The 21,659-nt window shown below is 40.8% G+C and overlaps 2 protein-coding genes and 1 long non-coding RNA gene across 3 annotated transcripts in view; 2 read left to right on the top strand and 1 right to left on the bottom strand.

Moving 5' to 3' along the window:
- LOC106494477 (ras-related protein Rab-10-like) overlaps positions 1-2,458 on the top strand; it is a 32,148-nt gene extending 29,690 nt beyond the window's left edge. The window contains exon 6 of the mRNA XM_067290427.1: positions 2,095-2,458. Coding sequence (XP_067146528.1) covers positions 2,095-2,169 — 75 coding nt within the window. The 3' untranslated portion in view covers positions 2,170-2,458. The remainder of the gene's footprint in view (positions 1-2,094) is intronic.
- LOC106494479 (uncharacterized) lies at positions 476-9,335 on the bottom strand. Its single transcript, XR_001294319.2, has 2 exons — positions 9,231-9,335; positions 476-680 (listed from the first exon to the last, which is right to left on the bottom strand). It is a non-coding gene; the product is annotated as an uncharacterized lncRNA (long non-coding RNA).
- Positions 9,336-9,820: 485 nt separating this feature from the next.
- The window catches only part of GAREM1 (GRB2 associated regulator of MAPK1 subtype 1), a 103,854-nt gene continuing 92,015 nt past the window's right edge, over positions 9,821-21,659 (top strand). Inside the window, exon 1 of the mRNA XM_067292315.1 lies at positions 9,821-9,980. Coding sequence (XP_067148416.1) covers positions 9,860-9,980 — 121 coding nt within the window. The 5' untranslated portion in view covers positions 9,821-9,859. The remainder of the gene's footprint in view (positions 9,981-21,659) is intronic.

The following is a 21,659-nucleotide window of genomic DNA, read 5'->3' as shown; positions in this document are numbered from 1 at the left end:
TATTTCTTCTTGGTCCTAATAGAGTGCATTTTAAATTTGCTTTTGTACCATTTTCTTCCAAAGCTTTTCCTTGAGCGGACAAGGTTATGGTGGTTTACTTTTGATTCTGCCTTGCTCCCTCTCTTAAAAAAGGTTTTCATATTTTATATTCACAATCTGCAATTGCAGACTCTATCAATACTGTCTCCAGTTAGCACAAACCATAATGGTGAATGCTTGTATTCAAGCATCTTACATGATTGAGTAAAAAAAAAAAAAAAAATTGGAAGTTATGAAGCTGCATGTCAGAATTTATGTGAGAACTTTCAAGGGTAATAAAAATGATGCTATCTTCATTGGCCCTTGTCACTCCAACAGAAAAATAAAAGTACATCGGCTGTATTTCTTCATTCATCATTTATATGTCACTAATGGTAAGCATTTCCTAAAATCAGTAAGTCACAAAAAGTCATCAAGTACCCTAGAGTCAGAACAATAAGTTTTAATTATTTTATTGATGACAGCTTTGGCATCCATACTGAGGTGTAGCTGCTATGATACCTTTCCTGCTCTCTGTTCCTGCCTCTATCCATCACTTCCAATCCCTTCTCTTGTGTTTGATCTTCTCATCCATCAGTGTGGTCTGCAGGGGTCTTGCTGAGTCCCTGCAGTCCCAGGGGTCATGCTCAGTCGCTTGCTCTCTGGAATGGCACACAGCACAGTCCCGTTAGCACACACAAAGAGGTAGAACACACAGCTGCAGGAGAAAAAAAAACTAAATTTCAAGTGTCATCTCCAAAATTTGAAGTAGTGTTAAATATTCTCAACCAAAGGGGTGTAAGAATTATTTTAACTTGGGGGAACCTTTTATTTTTCCCTCATTTTGTTCTTTGAATCAACTAAATAATCTGAAGTGAAACTTTCTGGATATAGTCAACATTAGACTGGTCTGTGATTCATCATACAAGTAACTTCTAGATTCTAAATAATAATTATCATTGTACTACGTGATGCCATTTTTTCCAAATTTTTTCTTTTCCTATGCTTTGAATTTCATGAATTTCCTGCTTAGGTAGCTATCCTTTCTGGAAGCTTCTATTTATTGTGAGAAATGGATGTTTATGACTTGGTTTCGGGTTGAGAGAGGAATGTGGTGAATCCAGTGGTTTCATGTACTTCTCTGTATATCATTACAAACTCGGTAAACCTGCCAAGAAGAATACAAGAGAATGGAAAATGGAGAAATTAGGACTTTTTTTCCTAGGCACCTGACATTGTGTCTTTGTGCCTGAATTTGGGGTTCTCTGTTCATATTTTGAGTGTCCAAAGTTGCAACATTTACTCGTCCTGTTTACATAGCTGGTTTTGATTGTTTCTCTGGTCAGCATTCATTATCTAGTTGAGTTGGTTGCCAAAAGGAAGAGTCCTTTGTTGCTGATCTTTTTTAAATCTTCTTCTGCAATCAGCAAATAAACATTTTACAAGGGTGGAATGCTATTTTGATAGTTCTGTCTTGATAAGTTGAGTTGTTTGCATTTGGGGGTATTCCTGTTTTTTAAATACTGGCAAGAAAATGTAGAGAATTATAATAAATTTCACAAAATAAGTTAACTTCCTTCATAACAATTAATAGTCTATGCCTTTTTTAATGGATGTTGATGATCTGTATCTCCCCTCCCTTTAAACAAGATTTTTGCTCAATACTTCAAAGATTAGTGTAGCTAACAGCAAATTAGTGAAAATTAGTGTAGTCAACAGAAAAGCCTGTACATTTAGAACAACTCTTGTGAGCAAAGACTTACATGATACATGATACATATGGTTTGTACTGTCTCCTCAAAAGACATTTTCTATCCTCTGTTATCTTCAGAGTCAGAAAAGATGTCTGAAGCAGCTATAGAATGTAAATATATCAAGCTGTGACTTGCATGTGCATCAGTGTCCATGTAATTTATTAGAAAACTGCAATCTTTTATTTAAATATTAAAAGGAAAGATACATCTAGTGACCCCACCAATTTTTTTGCATATTAAAATATAAATGAGAAAATTCAAGCTGTTCAACTATTGTATTCCAGTTGTCTTAATTATACATTTGCTTTTATTTGTCTTACAGAAATCCTGTGTATTATATGACTTAGATGTTGTGGATCTAAGTGAAAGTAAGAAGAGAACCTGCTGTGCATTGTGAAATATCATATCATCTGTTATTCCATTTTCTCTTCAGAAAATATTAACTAACTCAAAGGATGTTAAAAGTGAGCCTGTAATCCCAAAACACAGTATTTAGGCATCCTTTGTAGTACACAAACTTGACTGCCAAATGTTTTGACATTTTATATACTATTTTCAGAATTTTAAAGTGAAGTTAAAGTTATATGACTTTTGAATGTCACAGGAGGACAACATTTGTGTACAAATGTTTGCACAAATTAAATCTAAGTGTATTAATTTTTTCTTATTAAAATTTTTTTTCTTAACATTATTGTGTTGTTTATACCAGACTCATCATGAACCCTGACATTGTCATACAGGCAAGCTTCTGATATATGAAATCACTTATGCTATCCCCAAGATAACATCTCTTTAAAAAGCTGAAATTTACTAGTTCACTAAGTAGTCCCCTAACATAACATTCTGGGAATTTTTGGCTTTGTTTCTTTTATGTCCATTTTAGAAATGTATGTGTTACTTGAATACCCTTGAACAGGGAGGTTGCAAAGGTGAAGGCTGAAAGGAAAGAAGAAACTATATACAATATCTGTATGTTACTAAGCCATCTTTAGGGAGCAGAAAACATGGGAAAATGTAATCCAGTAGTCATTCTCTTGCTGATAAAAAGTTGTTTTATAAAATAATTCAAACAGGTTTTATCAGCATACCTGCATTTTCAAGTGTTCTATTAGTTTGTTCCTTTTGTTGTGATTACAATATTAAAAAGGTATGCAGTGTGCATTTGATGTTTTTAGGTATTAAATGTGTTTGTTTTCTCAGAGTATAAATACATCAAGTATCTAAGTCTGCTCATTGGATTGCTTTTGTACTCGTATATAGCTAACTTCAGTGGAGGATATCAGATTTTAGTTAAATTTAATGAGGACAGAATCAGGATGTCAGTTTATTTTTCTTTAATTAAAAGCAAACCCAACACAATCCAAACCTGCAGGACACCCAAAAAGCAAATGCAAGTTGTGAAATGTGAAGAATTGCTGTGATCATATTGTGTTTTATTATTATTATTATTATTATTATTATTGGTCTGGGAGATGTGGTTCTTCCTGATTATTAAGCTGTTATACCATTTGTGAATGAGTAATACTACTGTGCAAAATCCCATTCTGAGCTACCCCAACACATCCAGAGTAACTCCATTGGCTTATTGTCCTGGAAAGTCACTTCTCTCCTGAAATATGTCCGACTCTTTCGAGGGCTGTTCTCAAATTGTACTTAAAATCAATTTTGCTATTAAGACACTGAGCTCAGTTGAAAAGCACTAAAGGTCTGAGGCATAGCTAAACATCAGAGAAGTGTTTTTATCTAAAGTGTTAATTATACATAAGGTACAGTTAAAACAAGGAATAGGCACAGATTCATGTGTTTGATTTGAATACTGTACATGTAATATTAGAATATAGTTCGAGGGGGTTAGGGCACCCAACAAAGTCACTCTAAGAGCTGCAGTGAAACAGTTAAATACTAATAAGCTTCATGATGTCAGTTTGCCTGGAAATAACTAAATGAAATTTAGGCTGTATCTAGAATTCACCTAAACTAACTGGTACACAAAGAAAGCAGGTTCTCTCTTTCCTCTTTTTGTGTGTGAATACCACTGTCTGCCCCTGTCTCCTCCTAGACCAAAGCATTCCAGTCCCTCCTACCATTCCTTATAGTCTGGATAGTCTAAATCCTTTGCTGTTTTTGTTGCTTTCCTCCTGGTATTTTTGAGTTGGTCCTCAACTATCCTGTAGTACAGAGCTCAAAACTGAACACCATATTCCAGTTTAAATAATAACGGCTGGATAGATTAAAATGATGTCTTCGTTATCTTATCTATGAAACTCCAATTCATACATTCCAGCATCAGCGTAAGATAACCTGACATTGCTAACTGTTCAGTTTGTGATCCAGGATGTCTTTTTTCTGAAAAACTGCTTTTTCATCCTGATACTTATTTGTGCCATTGATTGTTCCTTCATATGTGTAGAACTTTGTATTTCTCCTTATTCAGTTGCGTTTCATTTTCTCCAAATTGCCAAGATCCTTCTGAATCATAATTCTGTACTCCAGCATAGTTGGAGCCCCTTTCTGAAGATGTGGTCTTCCAGTGTGAATAAGTATACTCCATTTACTCATCCAAGATGTTGATAAAAATACTGAATACTTCTGGACCCAAGACAGATCTCAGTGGAATCCCATTTGATACGTCCTTCCAGCTTGGGAGTATAAATTATTTGGAAATAATTTTGCGCTCATTTTATATACTTCTCTAGACCATATTCTTTTCAGGTAAGAACATGTTATATGAAGCTCTATGATCTTCACTCTTTCTGCCCTATCCACAAAGCCTGTTACCTTCGTATAGACTGATCTGACATTGTTATTGACAGAGCCGTGCTCACTGTTACTTCTCATTTTTACTTTCTAGACAGTTACAAATGGTTGGATTACCAATTCAGATCTTTTTGAGGAGTGGAAATTAAGCTAATCAGGCTGTAGAGCTCTCTCCTTCTTTCCACCCTTTAAGAGAGATGCAATGGTTGCCTTTTCCAATTTTCTGGAGCCTTACTCATCCTCTATTGATTCTTGGAGATAATCAGCAGCAGATCTAATGTTGCTTGAAGCAGTTTCTTGAGTACCCTTAGGGATTTCATCAGGTCCAGTCTGTTCAAAAATCTTTATCTAAGTATTTTCCAATCTATTTCTTCATTATTCTAGCCTAAACTCTTAGTCCTTTGTCAGTAGTGCTAGTGGTTGAATCACATCTGCCTTCTTAAATTGAAAACTGAAGTTAAAAGAGACATTTAGGATACTGCTGTCTGGGCATCATCAGTGATTAGATTCCCTCCATGGAATAACACCAGCTTTTTCCTTGGTCTTCTCACTGTGCATTTTTCCAACAGCCTTGTTATCTTTTAATTCCAGTTGTCTAACATTTTGAGACTTTATCTTTCTGGTGTTGTCTGTACATGTTCTATATACATATTCATACTTTAGTAATTTGACCTAGTTTCTACTTTGTTTCAGGTCACTGAAGATCTTACGATTCAGCCAAGTTAGTCTGTTATTTCATTTCCTCTCCTTCCTCTGCCTTGATCTAATTTTGCAGTTTTGCCTTCAGCAGTGGATGTTTAAGGAACTTTAAGCTGTCTTGAACTCACAGAAGCTTAGCTACTAGTTCTCTGAGTTTAGGTCTGCATTCAGTTCTTTGTTTTTATTTTGCTGAGTTTTTTTCCTCTTCTTAAGAATGAAACACATTATTTATTATTTTCATAATAAATGTATAAAAGAGGGTCAGATTGATCTGTAATTTTAGTTTCTTCTCTTCATAACTAATCAGATTTTCAAATTCAGGAATTCCTTCTGTACGTTATTCATTCTCACAATGTTTTCTATTACTTGTGGCTTAGGTACTGTCCAGTCACTGGCCCGCCCTAGCGAGGTACAAATATTTAGGTTCCCCAGCAACAGCAAAGGTTTGCAGGACGCCCCACCCCTGCTTCACCTAACACTCCAGGTAGCATTATTCCTCTCCTCTGCATCTTTTGTTCTACTGCACTGAAACAACTTCTGCCTTTTTCTGAGTATAGGTGCTGGGAGTATTCCTGGTCTGTGTCCACAGGAGTGTGCCACACACTGAATAGACAGGACAAAAAAAAAAAAAAAAAATCTACTGAAGCAAACTGCTACACAGTGTGTTTGGAGGCATTTATCCAATTAGAAAAAAGGCTGTAAGTTGAGAGCATTATCTTCATTTACTTTTGAATTCTCTCTGAAGCTGGCTGGATGATAGTGTCACACAAATTTCTACTGATGGAATTTTTAGAAGGAATAATGGTTAAATGAGGGTTTGACTGGAAAAAGGAGGACGCCTTGTACACTGAAATAGAAGATAAAAGGTGAATGTACACACCAGACCCTCAGGTCTCTTTACAATACCTTGTATGAGCAAAGATTGCTTGGATTTTACCAATAAGACAGGAATGGTTTTCTCTTTCAAAACATGAGATACACAGATATCAACTGTATCAAATATGCTGTTTTCTTTCCACTTTCCTCCTCACCTCCAAGAAAAGTTTAGGATCTGATTCTGAAATGATCACTGCATCTCCTCTTATTTTTATTGGACTTGTGAATATTTATTTATTCTGAAAATCAGGTCTGATATAAATGCAAATCACATGCAGGAAGAAGGGCATTTCTTTTTTCTTTAAAGTATTTATTTTAAAGAAAAACTGTCTGAAATGGCTCCACAGCTAGATGTGAAATTTACTGTATAAGGCACATAATTTTATCTGGTGTATGCATATTAAAGTGTAAAGCAAGTTACCAGATCCATACTAAAAAACAATTTGTTTTGAACAGCTCCATTTCAAATGCTAATATAGATAGGAATGGATGATGATCTGAAACACTTCAAAAAAAATTTTACTAGCAATGGAATAAATATATTAGAAATTTTATAGCCTACTCTATAACTGTGTTGCTAAACCAACATGAAACATAGTCAATTTAAAATGCACTTGAGAATAGTTTCAGGAATTTTTCTGAGTCTCCCTGCCACTGCTTGCTTTTATGGCTACAGTTTCCTTTAGATGCAAAAAGACCATTTCTGAATGCTGTCTGAAAGACACATACACAAAAACTAAGGTGGCCTAAATAACTGAGGCCCTGATCCTGAAATGGATCTGCTAACATTTATTTCTGTAAAGATTTATATTGACTTCATAAGTATTTTGCAAATGTATAGGAGACTTGGTAAGAGATCACACTAAAGGTCTGAGGCATAGCTAAACATCAGAGAAATGATTTTATCTAAAGTGTTAATTATACATAAGGTGCAGTTAAAACAAGGAATAGGCACAGATTCATGTGTGTTTGTGATCTGAATAGTGTACATGTAATATTAGAATGTAGTTCAAGAAGGTTCAGCTATAGTATAGTTAGGGCACCCAACAAAGTCACTCTAAGAGCTGTAGTGAAACAGTTAAATACTAATAAGCTTCATGATGTCAGTTTGCCTGGAAATAACTAAATGAAATTTAGGCTGTATCTAGAATTTACATTTTAAAAAATGCATTGTGTTCAAATAGAATGGGAAAGAGTAAGTTAGGTTTCCACAATTAGAAAGGAAACAAACATGGTTATATGAAGACAGGCTTAAAAGATGTATGACATATAAAACTGCCTAAAAAAGGAGAAATTAATCTTCAAAGAAAAATTAGCAATAGCTATTTCAGGTGTGAAAGATACATTTCTTCCCAGAAAGCAGCATTGCATGATGTTTGAGAGAAATATATACTGTAAAACTACATCTCTCCTGGAATTAATGCTGGCTGAGATCATGTTTAAGAGCAATTCTTGACAGATTAGTGCTTCAAGTCCTGGTGAATCCCAGTCTGACCTGATCTGCTCTACCTTATACACCGCATCCAGTAACCTTGTCAAGCCTGAAAAAGTTAAAATCATTCTTTTGCTTTCCGTATTTCACATACTGATGCTTTTAGCTATTACATCACTTTGCACTTCAATAGCTCCATTCACTGAAGTTGTTCAAAGCATTTTGCAAACTTTGTAAAAGGGATGCAACTTCGAAAAAAATCCACAGTCTGTATGGATATTTTTAATACTAACTGTTATGATAAGTAAGAGCTAACAGCACCATAATTGAATTGAGAGAATTATGTTTTTTCATAATTAGTGCTGGGAAATCCCTGTGTAGCTAAAGTACGGGAACACGTCAGGATGGGGTTCAAACCAACCCAGATTCATCCAGAGCAAGCTGACTTGGGGTTCCTGTAACTCCACGTGCAGCCTGGCTTCCACGGTCTTTGTGTCATAGTGGAGAGCATGCGTAAAGCACCAGCTTCTCTTTGCCATGGAGCAGAACAAGAGCATATCTATCCTGGCCCTCCGTGTGCCTGTGGTGCTGTTGGCACCAGCAGTTAACAAAGACGCTCATTAGGGCTGGCTCCTTTAGAAGGCATGCGAGGAAGCATGAAGGGCAGGAGAGCTATTCGCACGGCACTTCTTGTGAGCTCTGGCCCAGCAATCGCCAACAGTCTCAAAGACAGATACCACGGAAGGATAGACCCTGGAGAGAGAGCTTAGTTGTGGATGTTTTCAGTCATTTTATAAATCATTGGAAAGTACTTTTATAATGTTCCTAGTCAATCATACAGCCTTAAGCATTGCAGAATAATAAAATTAACAGTTTTGACACAAAAGTGAATTAAAGTAAACTCAGCACAGTACAGCATACCACCTGGGTATGCTGTTAGTTTTCCCTGTTTAAGCCCTCCCTCTTTCTAGTCTAGCAATGTGGAGATGTTACACCTACCATAGAAAAAAATCCTACAAGATTAAAAAAAAATTATGAAGATCATATAAGACTTCATTACACATACTGTTTTGAAAACAGAACTAGTGGTTGATTTAAAATTTTCTTGTGGCCTGAAGATCACCAAATACCCACGCAATGTATTTAATACTTGCATATGCAGGAAGTCAAAAATCTTGCTCTAACTTCTCTGCATTACTCTTCATACTTTAAATATTCATTTGTGGCTCACAGGTGAAAACTAAAATAAGAGATACATAATCAAAGTTGTAATTTAATTGGATTTTTCTTAATGTAGTATGAATTTCACAGGCAAATTACCTATGATAAATAGTGAGAAGACTTAATGAAAAATACTTGCTCAAAACTACTTTGATAAATGAAGTGAAACATTTTATCTACTTACTGTAAATTTAAATGTGTATACAGAGGGATTTCCCTGCCCTTTTGCTTCCTTTTGCCTATTTTACAGGGAAGTAGCACGTGTAAATCCATGTGCTTGAAGACGCCAAAACCTTTAAAATGTGCACCAAACACGCTAAAGGCTATTAAATTATGCATATGGTCTTACTTTGTGCAGTGTTTCGGTCTCTCCGCGGCCCCACTTTCCCAACCCCGGTTCTGGGAATTCACTGCCAGGAGAGCGCTCCCAACATTTTTAAAGGTCAAACCCCGTGTCACAGCAGCAGCTTTACCTCCCCAGGTGCGCCCGGCGCGGCCCGGGGGCGGCGGACGCCCCCTCGGAGCCCGCCCAACGGCCGCCTCACGGCGCCCCGCGGCTCGGCTCGGCGCGGCGGGGCCCTGCGCGGCGCCAGCCGCCGCCGCTCCTGCAGGTCGGGCGAGCGGTCGGAGGGTGGAGTGAGAGGGACAGGCTTGGCGGCGGGCTCGGGCGGCAGCGCTCCCCCACCGCGCGGGCGGGCAGGCAGCCCGGCACTTTCCTTTTTGGAGCGGGGAGGAGCGGCAGCTGCGCAGGCGTTTCTCGCACCCTGTTGATTAGTCAGTGCTGGGATGGCGCTTCCTGGGCCGGCGACGGCAGCGGGCAGAGCGCCGAGCGGCCCTAGCCGGTCCCGGGGGGCGGCGGCGGCGGCGGCGGCGGGAGCAGCCGCCCGGCGGGCGTCCCCTTCTGCGTAGCCCGGCCCGGCATGTCCCGCGGCGGCCGGTGCTGAGCGCGGCGGGCGAGCTCCCTCCCTCCCTCCCTCCCTCCCTCCCTCTCTCTCTCTCGCTGCCTGCCCGCCGCTGGCGGCAGCCCCCGCCGGCGGGAGCGGCCCCCGCCGGTGCTGCGTGCCTGGCTCCCCGCTGCCCAGGCCGGGCGGAGGACGGGAAGATGGACCCCGGCCCGCCGCCGGGCTGCAGCCTCAAAGAGGTGAAGTGGAGCGCCGTGGCCGTCCCCCTGGACCTGCTCGTCAGCACCTACCGGCTCCCCCAGATCGCCCGGCTGGACAGCGGTGCGTGGGGCGGCGGGCGGGGGCCGGGGCCGCTCCCCGCCGCCGCGGGGCCCTGGGCGGCCGCGGGGCGAGGCGAGGCGGCTCCCCGCGCCGCGCCGGGCCGCGGGGGTGGCGGGGGGCGCCCCGCTGGCGGCGGCGGCGGCGGGGCCCTCGGCCCCGAGTTAAAGGCTGGCGCCGGAGCCATGCGTGGACCGCGAGAGAAACTCGCCTTTCCAGCCCCGGCTGCAGGGAGCCGGAGAGCGCTGCAGCTTCCCGAGGCGCTGCCCTGTGCGGCTCTGCGCCGCAGCCCGCCCTTACGTGGGGTCGGCGCAAAGCCGGGACTTTCGTTGGAGTCTTTCTGCATGGCTTTACACCGAGATATCTGGGTAACACCCTCCCCCCGTACCGTTGCTGTATATGTCACGGGAAACTCGGGGAAGTCTGTGCGCTACTAACTGCGAGCCCCCGAGAAAGGTCCTCGAAGTCGCCGATTAAAACGTGGAGGGACATTTTCAGTGCTTAAAGACCCAATATTGTGATGAAATGATGCTGTGGTAGCTACATCAAGGCCAAGTAAGAAGGAATATTGAATAACGAAGTGGACTAAATCACAAAATATCCTCTTGCTGCTTACTAAAAAAGCAATAGACCTGTAAAAAAGAGGAATAACTTGAGAAGCCTTTTAAGTCTCCAGAAAACTTTTTATTACTGTTCACTTGTATTGTAACCTACAGTTTCTAAGTCTGCATGTTTCTGTTTACTTCAGGAAATCAAAAATAGTGCGACTGAATGGCTATGACAGTAGCATCTTACTATTCCTACATACTTGTCTTAGAAAGTAATATGCCAGCCCAGAGAATTGGGGAAATAATCATTTGGGTGTTTTTTGTTTGCTTTTTTTTTAATGAGACTCAAACAGCTGCTGTATGATGGTGTGTATGTATGTTGTGTGGTAGCCCCATAAAAGCTGTCTGGCCCTCCCAGCCCTAAGGGAATGCAGAAGATATCTCAGAAATCAGAAAAATTTTCCAGACTTTATAATTCATTAGCTTATGAACTGCCCTCGCAGTTATATGATGTAATAGAACAATTCTCTTACAAAGTTTTGTATTGATTTGAACAGTTAAAATGGGCACAGGCAATGTCTTCTGCTACTCTTTTATGTGCAGGTCAGGACTGGGATTGGTTTATTACTTAACTGCACTTCCCATAATCTTGTGATGATGCAAGCCAGGGCTTTTTTGACTTTGTCCCTTGATTATGCAGTACATTTCCTATCCCTTGTAGTGCTTCCTTGGAGCTGGTGTTCAGGAGCAGGTTAAAGAAAAGGTTCTTTCCCTTTTTAACTGCGGCTGACTATTTTTCATACTGTCAGCCATACACTGTCCTGTGATGATAATGGCAAAGCTGCTATGTTAAAGAGTTCCTCCTGTAGTAATACCTTCTGTCACTTGAAACAGCTAAGATGGCCTCCAGTCACTGCACTTAAGGCTGTCAATTTGGTTGAGATTGCTGGCAGTGATTCAGATGTTAATAGAATATATTGATGACTTACTAATTTCACTGTCTGCGTGTTATACTTCTTCCTAACCTCCCCATTCCTCTTGACCTGCCTCATAGGAAGGGCCCTGAAAGAACTTCAGGTGCAGAGAAAGTTGATGAGTTACGAGGCAAGTAATTTTTTCCCCCCTCAGTTATTCCTCCCCCCTCCCTTAGTGGACTTTTTGGGGGGGCAGGGTGGTCTCATTTCAGATGGGGACAGGAATGCCCCATAATTGTTGGGGAGACAAAGATGTTGCTAACTTTGTGCAAAGGCTTTTTCTCCTGAGTGCCACACTTAAAACATGTGGGCACACACAAATGGAAGTAGACAGACCTGAGCTCTTTTGACCGTGCCCCCAGATGGCCAGACTTGAGGCAGCTGTTGGTCTGGCTGTATGATGAGTGAGGGTTCAGCTCTGTACTAAATCTTGCTAAAAGGCAGGCTTGGATATAGCACTGTGCTAACCTGACAGGCTTTTGGGCTGGAACTGGTTCAGGTCTGGCCAGTTCAGAGTGTGGGCAGGGGCTCTTGAGGCTGCTTTTACCTACTCATATGGACATACTTTTTTACTTCTGGGATCACAGATGGCAGGCAAATCAATATTTTATAAAGAATATAGACGCCATCGTCTCTCTGGTACTGAGAGCAGACTCTTTCTATTTCCAAGGAGGTTGTCTTGCAGTAAGAGAAAGCAAGCCATGAATCAGCATGTAGTCTGCTAAAGAGGAAAAAGTTGGGAACATTCAATATTTGTGTAAATGTCTGGGGCACCTGCTGCTCCAGGGTCATTGGTCTGCATCTCTCTCCTTGTCTTGCTAAGCAGAGCTCTGTTGGAGAATTTCTTGATGAAATACTGAAGAAAATAAATTACCAAGTCCATTCCAAATGTATGTTATCTGATGCTTATGAAGTTTAAGGCTATCTCTATTAACAAAGTAGTGTTTTGTGCCAGTTTTATCAGGATACAGTTCTTGTCTCTGCACCACTGAAACATACAGCTTGTAGATACTCATCAACAAGTCAGAGTTTTAGTTCACATGGAAGTGGTCTTGTCTGTTTAAGTGCTGAGACTCGTGGAAGCTGCGTGTGCTTTGTTGGAAATCAAACCACCTTTAGACCTCTTATGTACATTCCCTTTAGACTTCATAGTTAGCTAGTCCGTGTGTAGCAGCTGGTTGTTTCAGTGATCATGAGGTTTTATGAAAGCCAGAATTCACTTCCTTTGGAGGACCAGGATGTAGAAGAGAAATGAAAAGCTGGGGACATATTTTCTTCAAAAGATGACAGCCTTACTGTGTTGTTTCTTCATTTCTTAATGGAGTTGAGTGCTCAGTGGATAATGTTCTTGGATGATATGCACATAATGTCTTCTGTCTTTCATTGTTGCTTCACCTTCAGGGCTTCCAGATTGAAGTGGGAAACGGGTATGATGAATGCAGGCAGAATGCAAATATTTCCAGTTGGGATGTGAAGCTCCTGGAAGAATGCCCTTGAGTCGTTCAGTTTGATTTCTTGACAGGATGAAGATATGAAATATTTATGTGCACTAAATTTGGTCCTCTCCTAGGAAGGGAGGGCTTTTTTTGATGGTATGGCATAAAAGAGGAATGGGAGGAAGTAGTCTTATGTTATGTCAAGATATATGTGGAAGTGGTTAGGCAACTGTGCCTGCCTTATCTATATGTAAATGACAAATATTTCAACTTTAACTATTTTGTTTTTTCATGTGAAAACTTAAGACTGCTTAGCTGAGTTCCAGGTCATGCTTTTGGATGCTCTTAAGTGGTAAGTTCTGTACTGTATCATTTTGAGGGTCAGTGCTTGCATGTTTGTTTCAATCTGCTCTTGTGTTTTAATATTTTGCTGGTGAATATTTGTATATTAATTGAACAAACTGAATACAAAAACACAAAGCTATCACCCTTGAGAGGAAGGGAATTGCTTTTTCCATGTTTTTTCCAACATCTGTTAATGGCTTAAATGTTTCTGGAGGATAACTCAAATATAAAATTACTAACACCGTACCAGTGAAAATGAATGAACTTTATATCATCCTTTGGATTCCATTAAGTAGGCTGTTTTAGATGAAAAGAAGCAAGATTCAAAGTGTGAGAAATGAGCAAGCTTTCTCCTGTATTTTCTTCTGTCTTCTCCCCCCACACACACCCCAATTTGCATTGTAACAGCAGAATGCCACCCCAGTGAAACTGACGGACTTGTGTGTGAGCTCAGTGAGAAAAAGGTTGCACACTAGGAACTAGCAGCAAAAAGAGCTTTTGTCTGAGTTTGGTTGTTGCAAGAACAGTGAAAGGTGAGCATAGCTGATATTTGAGAAGCATGGATGCACTTGGAGGTTTGGGTTGCCTGTGTTCAAATAATCAGTAGAAGAGGCTAAAAGTGGTTGTGTGGTTGTATTTTGTTGCTAATCTGTAATGCTTAAGTGATGTTGCACATGGTTATCTCAGGGTTTTAAATTTCTAGAAACTGTTTTTCTAAGGATAGCTTTAGAGGGCTAAAGAGAAATGCTGTCAAGATTAAGAACTGGAAGATATTGCTTTGCACAGAGTTGATCTTCAGGCCTAGCTTTTTCTGAGTGTAAGCTCACTGCTCTCTTCAGACTCCAACAGTCCATCATTCTTTACACAGTGGGAGTCTCTTTTACCCTGCCACTATTGCTTACTTTCCACAAGTACTTAAAGAGCTGACTATGCTAGTAAGTTGTTTTGACCCCCAGATTGGGTATGAACTGTAAAAGTTCAGAGAAATTCACAGGTTCTCTATGAAGACTAGAATTTCTGGGATCAAGAAGGGGTGTGATCCTCCTTTTATTTATTTTTTCACAAGGAATAATCATACTTATATAAGCTCCAGAAAATGTGCTACGGAAACTGAAGCTCTTGGGATTGAACATAGTGGCACTTGTTTGGTTGTGTGAAGATCTCAACTTGTAGAGAAGTGCTTCTCTGCTATGTGCTGTAAGAAAACTAAACTGAATTTTTCTGGAAGGGAGTCTGTGGATCCTTGTTGGCCACTGATATTCAGAAGGAAATTTTTCTTTTTGTGGTGTGAATGTGTGGTTGCTTTAAGATACAATGACAGAAATAGTGGCTATAAAGGGGAAAAAAATCCATAAAATAGATGAAAAATCTATTTTAAATAAAAGAAGATTTCTTTTTCTTAGCCCTGACAAAACTCTTGTGAATAACAGCACTGGGAGAGTAGTGAGTTTGTTTTGCTATTGCTGCTGGGGATGAAGAGGTTTGTTTTTTTTTTTTTTTTTTTAATTGCACTGTAATTCCCAGTTCTCTTTGGTGGGATTCCACACCAGATGCACTATTTCTTTTTTTTTCTTTCTTTTTTTCTTTCTTTCTTTCTTAAGGTGTTCAGGTGCCCTCTTTCTCTCCCATTTCAAAACCTTTCACTGTGATGTCCGTCTACTCCATTCCCTTTCAGTGGACTATTGTTCCTTACAGCACATTATTGTGGGGCTTAGTCTAGTTCTAAATGTCTTGAAACCAAACACCCTCGTAGCTTATCAAAGAACGTTATACTAAGTGGAACAGCTTGGCCATGTACATAATAAAAATTTCATATTGCGTCACTCTACAAATGTGGGTTATCTGTGAAGCTGAACAATACTTTGAAACTACAAAGAATCTTATTCTTCTAAGGTCTGAAGGCTGATATCCAGGCTTTAATTGTTGTGAATGATCTTCTTTCAAGCAGCTATTGCAGAGTGTCTCAGTAGTCTGTTATTGATACAAGGAAATAAGAATCATGTGGGGGAGGAGTAAAACTTTCAAACAGACCAAAAAAGAGAATTCGTATATGCTTAGACTCTGAGCAGCTGCCATGGTCTGAATTACTCCTCTAGGTATGGCAGTCTATTGTGTACTCTGTTGGTAGATGGCAGTTCTCTTATATACTGTGCTGATAGACAAGAGTCTCTTGATTGGAAGGCAAAAAATATCCCCGAGATATGCTACGTTCTTGTGGCTTGATTTCTTGCTTAAGCAGCTTTAAAACTCTAATTTTTTATACTGTATGTTCTGCCATTGAAGTATAATCTCAGAATCATCTCCTTGTCTTCGCTTTGCCTTTTTCCCTCCTTTTCCTTGTGGTCTGTTGATTCCATCAAAGCAATTGAATGAAAAAACAATTGACAAGTTGCCACTAACCACTGCTCCTGTTTTGTGTTTTTTTTCCCTTGCTGGCAGAGTTGTGCTCCAGAAACATTTTAGTGAAAAAGCTTTTAATTTGTTTAAAGTCTGCAGCTACGCAGTGGTGCCTGTGAAGATGATAGGGCCATCCTGGAGGTGGAGTCCAGCAACTTGGCAAAACCTATTCTCAAGAGTAGCACAGGCTTCCAAATGAGGCAAATGGCATTTCAGTAGCATATCCACTTTAGAGCTGAAAAAAAAAAAAAATCACTGTTTGGGCTGCTTTTGTGTTTGGCAATGATTTCATATACAATAGAGTGTACTGTATATTCCTTAAACAGTATGCCATTTGCACTGCATTGGACCCTCGGTAGCACTATAGGGCTGTTAAGATGCAAAATAGTTGCCTTCCTCTCATTCATTACATACTTAATAGATGTTCAGATTCCTTGCTGCCACAAGATGTGAAAGTTCTAGTTCTTGGTTTAAATTCCAACACTTTTGACTCTTAAGTGAAGCCTTCGTATATGTACCTGAACAAACTCTCCCTGGACAGTGCTGTAGTCCAGGGATTGGACAGCAAAACACTATTAGAGTTTTATTAACTAAAATTCAGGTGCTATAATTTTCAATACATGGGTAAAGTCCTTGAGGAAGCTTAGTGCCTTAGGTTTTGTTTGTTTAATTCAAATTACACGTGGCTTTCAGATAAGGCACAAGATATACCTAAAATCAAAGGAACTAAGGTGTCCTAAACAGTATAACCCTTAATCTTAAAACAGTCTGATGTGACAAATCACATGCCATTGTTGCAAAATATGGTAGTAAGGAATGGTACAAGACTAGCATAGGAAAAAAGGGTTTTGTTTTTTTTATGCTTTGTCTGTGAATGCCTTTCTGGGACTAGGTGTTCCTGGCTTCAGTGATTGCATGGATTGGCACTCCCTGTAACAGTCCAGTTAAGGCAACTCAAGGGAGTATGCCAAGAATAAATGCTGGAGGATGTTGGACAACATGGTCTGATGCTCCAGGATTCAATGTGAGAAGAGCTACACTGTGTTCCAGTCATTCCAGTGGTGGTTTGTCAGCAGTAAAGGGCATGGGTGTTGCTGTATTGCCTTTTGGCATTAGGAGTAACAAGTTGGTTGGATTAGGGAAGCTTAAGTCTCTCCCCTATAGGAAAATATTCATCATCTTAATGTGTGTTGCATATGACTCAAAAACAACCTTCATAAAACCCAGTGAGCCATATTTCAAGTCTGAAATTTTTGCTTTTAGTAGTGCTACCCTTTGGAACAAAGTTGATATAGCATTTATGATCTGCATTTTTCATACCATTTGTAGTATGAAAAGCTTGTGTAGCTAACTGTTGCACCTTTACCTGTAAGCCAAATCTACTAATTTGAACAGCTGATTCTGTAATTTAGACTGAAGACCTGGCACAGCAATATAAATTTGAGATGTGTAAGTAGGTTGTAGAGTGTGTCTTTGAGGATCAGGGCCACGTCTGCTTTGCAGTCTTTGTGGTGGTGTGCATGCCAGCGTAAAACTACTAATATCACAGCTTTGCCAGAGCACCTGCACGATTGGCTGAGGCATTGCATCAGCAAGATGAGCTGCACCCTCTTTATCTCCTGCACTGCTGTGAGGCATTGCCCTGTGGGGCTTTGTGCTGCGCACTGCGGCATGGAAGCATTTTCCCAGGTGGTGGGGAGGGTTTGGAGTCCAGCCTCCTCATCCTGTAGTGTGCTTTGGTTTTTCAGTCTGTGCAATAGAGTAATCAGAAACTTGGGCCTTCAGAAACAGATTAGCGGAGTGTCTGTTGGGGAGGGGTGAGGGGAAGGGGAGGTACCTGCATATAGCTCTTATAAGACACAAAAATCAGCAGATACCACAGTGGCTGCTTGTAAGTGGGAGAAATGAGACTAGAGATATTGCGGAGATTGCAGATAGTGAGCAAAAACTGCCAAATCCTACAGACATTCGCACACCAAGTCTGAAGCATGGCGAGAGATGCTTCTGACACTGGGAAACACTCACTGAGTGTCTGGATCAAACTGTGGTGTGTATCTGAAACGATCATCAGCAGCTGCTGGTGCTCTGAAGTCAGAAGGCTTGTGGACCTCTGTGCCACGCTTGCTCCAGGTTAGGCACACCCAGACAAGAGCTCTTGCTCCTTCGTTGAAGGAGTAGATGGTGATCTTACCCTGAAAAGTAGCAAACCTTGTTAAGTTGATGAAGGTGATATACAAATTCATGTGAAGAATTGTAATGTGGCAAGATATAAAAGAAAGATCTGATGCTCTTACCACTGCAGACTTTGTGGTGGGAAAAGACATGTACTGATTTCTGTTCTGGTTTTGCTTTCACTCCCCTTTTTTCTTCTCCCACTTCCAAACCTTGCTTCTGAGTATGTAATCAAAAGCGGTAGTTTTGGTCCTGCAAAACTGGTAGGGAACTTGCTCTGATGTTACCATAGGGTCACTTGGAGGTTCCTTGAAGTGCACATCTTCAGGAAATGCAAGATTGTTTGAGAAGTGCTTTTTTTTGTTTGCTTTTTCTTTCCCATTGTTATAATTGATGTCAGTTGTAATCATCAAGAACGTGGTCTTGTGTATGTTTCCTTGGCCCGTGAGGACGGCACCGGGCTCCTAAGCAGAGGCAAGGATGAAGATTTATCTACCATCTCAGAGGCTGGAAAATGCCTGAACGTTCACTTGGTAGATTAAGTTGATATTGGAATTGCCTCATGCCAGGGCTGAATCTTAGTGACTCAAATATAAACATTATGTAAAACACAACATGCTGCAATAATATTTGTGAAAGAAGCAGGAGAAACCTTACTGCTGAAGTGGTGGCAGCGAGGAAGTTGGAGAGCTTCTTTTTACAGTCAAAAGCTGGGGGAGTGGGAGGAAAAGCTAAGCAAGGGAGCAGAAGTCCTCTCTGACAGGGCAGTGCATGTCATGCACTGTTCTGCTTTGTGTCTGTGCGAGTTCATGACAAAACTTGTACCTGCTGTGGGTGAGGAAATAAATTTAGTAAGCAGCAGTTGTTCAGAGAAGGACATGGGGGCTCTGGGTCTGCGGGGAGGAGGGCAGCTCTCTGGATGAGGGCGAGTCACCTGTGTCGGGTGTTGTGTGACAGCTGCGTTGTTCAAAGCCGAGGTGTAGGGTACAGGACCCACGCAGTGCTGGTTCCACGCTGTGTCATTAAGACAACTGGAGCATTTCAAGATATGGGCTGACTGGAGAGGATCTGGAGAGTAACAACCCTAAGGTGTTCATTCACAGGATCTTTTTTGTACTCCTGGATGTTATTCATCTGAAAAACACTGAGAGGATGCTAGATAACTTTCTGATATGTAAAAAAGCAGCTGCAAGGAAAGAAGAATAAACTGTTCTCTGTATTTGTAGGATAGAGCAGAGAAGTAGAAGGCTTTGGCTATGGTGAGATTTAGGTTAAACATGAGAGAAACTTTCCAAGCATGGGTAAACTTTGAAATGCCAACTCTGTTCCCTGGGTGGAGAGGACAACACGCTATGTCATCCTGGGGTGATACTTTGAGTATATGTGCATGCAAAACTTGCTGCTGCAGTACAGTTATTCAGGCAGCATAGCAACTGCCATGATGTGAAGTGCCTCTCTTGCAAGTGCTGTATAGGTTCTGTGTGTTACAGCCGGGCAGGGACATGGCAAATTTGTGTGTGCACCTTTGGGTCCTTCTGCTTTCCCTTTTCCCTTTACCTCTGCCACTGGGGTTGCACAACCTTGAGAATGGCACTCCCAAACAGATCCAAAAATGTGCTCTCCCCCACTTTTTTTTTTTCTTTCTTTTTTTTTTTTTTCATTTAGGTCGCTGTTCAAACAGAGTGTAATAGGTGCCTCCTGAGGATGCATCAGTGGTGGACAGAAAGTCATGTAATATTTAAAAGGTCATCTGCCAGGCAGTCAGTAGATGAGAAAGTTGCCTCCAGTTTTCTGGGGAAGTGGTGTGTGTGTTTGTGTGTTTTTTTTTTTAACAGAGAAGACCCATTCCATAGTCACTGTACAACGGTTTGTATCCTTTAGGGCAATTTAAGAACATTTTCTCAAGTCTGTAGCAGGGCGGAGACTGCCTGGCTTCTCTGGATAATAAGCACAGTAAATTAAACAACTCTACCCCACTAAAAGCAGGCACTGAATATTCTTGGAACTTTCTGGCACTTGACCATTTGGAAAAGAAAGAGGGAAGATGGTGGGTGGGGAGGAGAAAGGGAATTTTTTATCTGCAAGCAACAACAACAAAAAACAAAGCACACGTGCACAAATCTTTATTTCTTGTCCAGAGTTGCTGTTGCCTCCCTCAGTGGATTCTTTCAGGGCATGGCTGGCTTCAAGGAGCCCTTAGCTCTCTGCACTGTATCATTCAGTGCTTCTCCCACGGTACTGTTCAATGCTTGCTGGCTTCCAGTAGGTGTTGCAAGGTATCTGCAGTCACTTCCAAGGCAGTCAAGGTTAAAACATCCAGTACTGCCTAGCAGGAGCAGGATAGAGGGATGCAAGGAGCTGCCCCAGCTTTTCTGTTAGCCTTCCTTTTGGATAGGACAAGTCCACAGATCCTTCTTGGATATCAAGACACAAATACTTTGTATGCCTCTTCTTTCCACCACATACTCTTCTTTTCCATCAACTTAGAAGAAATCAGGAATGGGAGATCACTTTGTTTCTTGGACCAGACAGCAGCATGATGTTTGGCTGTGGGTATACCAGGAATGATAGCTGTGTACATGCTACCAGGGGTGAGAAAGCAGGCGGGGAAAAGTGTTTCAGACGTTTCTGGGATCTTGGAGTTTTCTAGTCTTGGTGACTGGAACTTAGAACTGCAGCTAGCTGCTGTTAGGAGCAAGCAGGGGTTCAGGACTGCTGCCAGGTGGTGGTTTATATCAGCGCAGGTAACACGGGATCTCCCAAGTCCAGTACTGACACACTACTTCCTATGTTCACATGCTGTTTAACTTCAGTAACCACATGCGGGAATTTTGTTGGCAGGACTCAAAAATCGATTGATAGGCTTTACAAGTACTGCTTCCTTTTGTTGACCAGCACTGGATACTTACTTGGCTTACGGAAAGTGAATGGAGATACTGCGCATTTGTTAGAATAACAATCCTTGTCTATTTGTTACATGATGTGAGCAGTTGAATATACAATTTTATACAAGTAAAGCAATGTATATCCTTGTTGGAAAATCAGTTTCTAAAACATTAAATCATTCCTGCTTCTTTCTTAACAGTTCTGTTCAAGCATCTATTCATTAGAAGGTCAAGAGGACCTCTTTTTCCCTTTGAAGAAGGCAATAACCACGCTGATATTGAATAATACCTAAGATCCTATCTGAGATGCATTTATGTAACTTTGTTGTGGTCAGACTTTTTTCTCTCTTGGCCCCTAATTGTGAAGCTACATTATATTTATACTAGGAAAATAGAACAGGCATCTGCGTATACGTGAATCAGAAAGATTGAGGGGTTACATACGAAAATATAAAATATGGCTAGTTACACATTCATGTTATTGCAATCTTTGAACCCAGGATGTGGCTGGAGACAAATAGCAAAGCTGCAAGCACCGCTACAGCTGAATGTAGGGCAGTCCAGAGGAAAAGATCTTTTGTTGTTGTTGTGTTTTATGTGTTGTATTGTCAAATATCCTTTGTACTCCTGTCAATATATGACAAAATATCTTAAGATTGAATGGCCTGTGGGCAAAGATAAATGTCCCCTCAAGGGAGAAAATGAGGCACAATGGGGATTTTTCCATTGTCATTTTTATATGTAGCTTGCCAAAAGTGGAAGCTTTTTTCTTTACAGGAGATGTGGGACTTTTTTTCTTGTACATTCTTAAGATGATAAAAATATCAAAAGAATATATTATTCACTTACCGCTTATGTTTTATTATAAACAAAGCCTTCTTTTATACCCTACAGTTTAACTGCAGATTTTTCTGGAAACAATAAA

This window comes from Apteryx mantelli, chromosome 2 (genome assembly GCF_036417845.1).
Source record: "Apteryx mantelli isolate bAptMan1 chromosome 2, bAptMan1.hap1, whole genome shotgun sequence".
NCBI classification, from domain to species: Eukaryota; Metazoa; Chordata; class Aves; order Apterygiformes; family Apterygidae; genus Apteryx; species Apteryx mantelli.
Note: the sequence above shows the minus strand (reverse complement) of the source record. Positions and strands in the feature narration are given on the sequence as shown.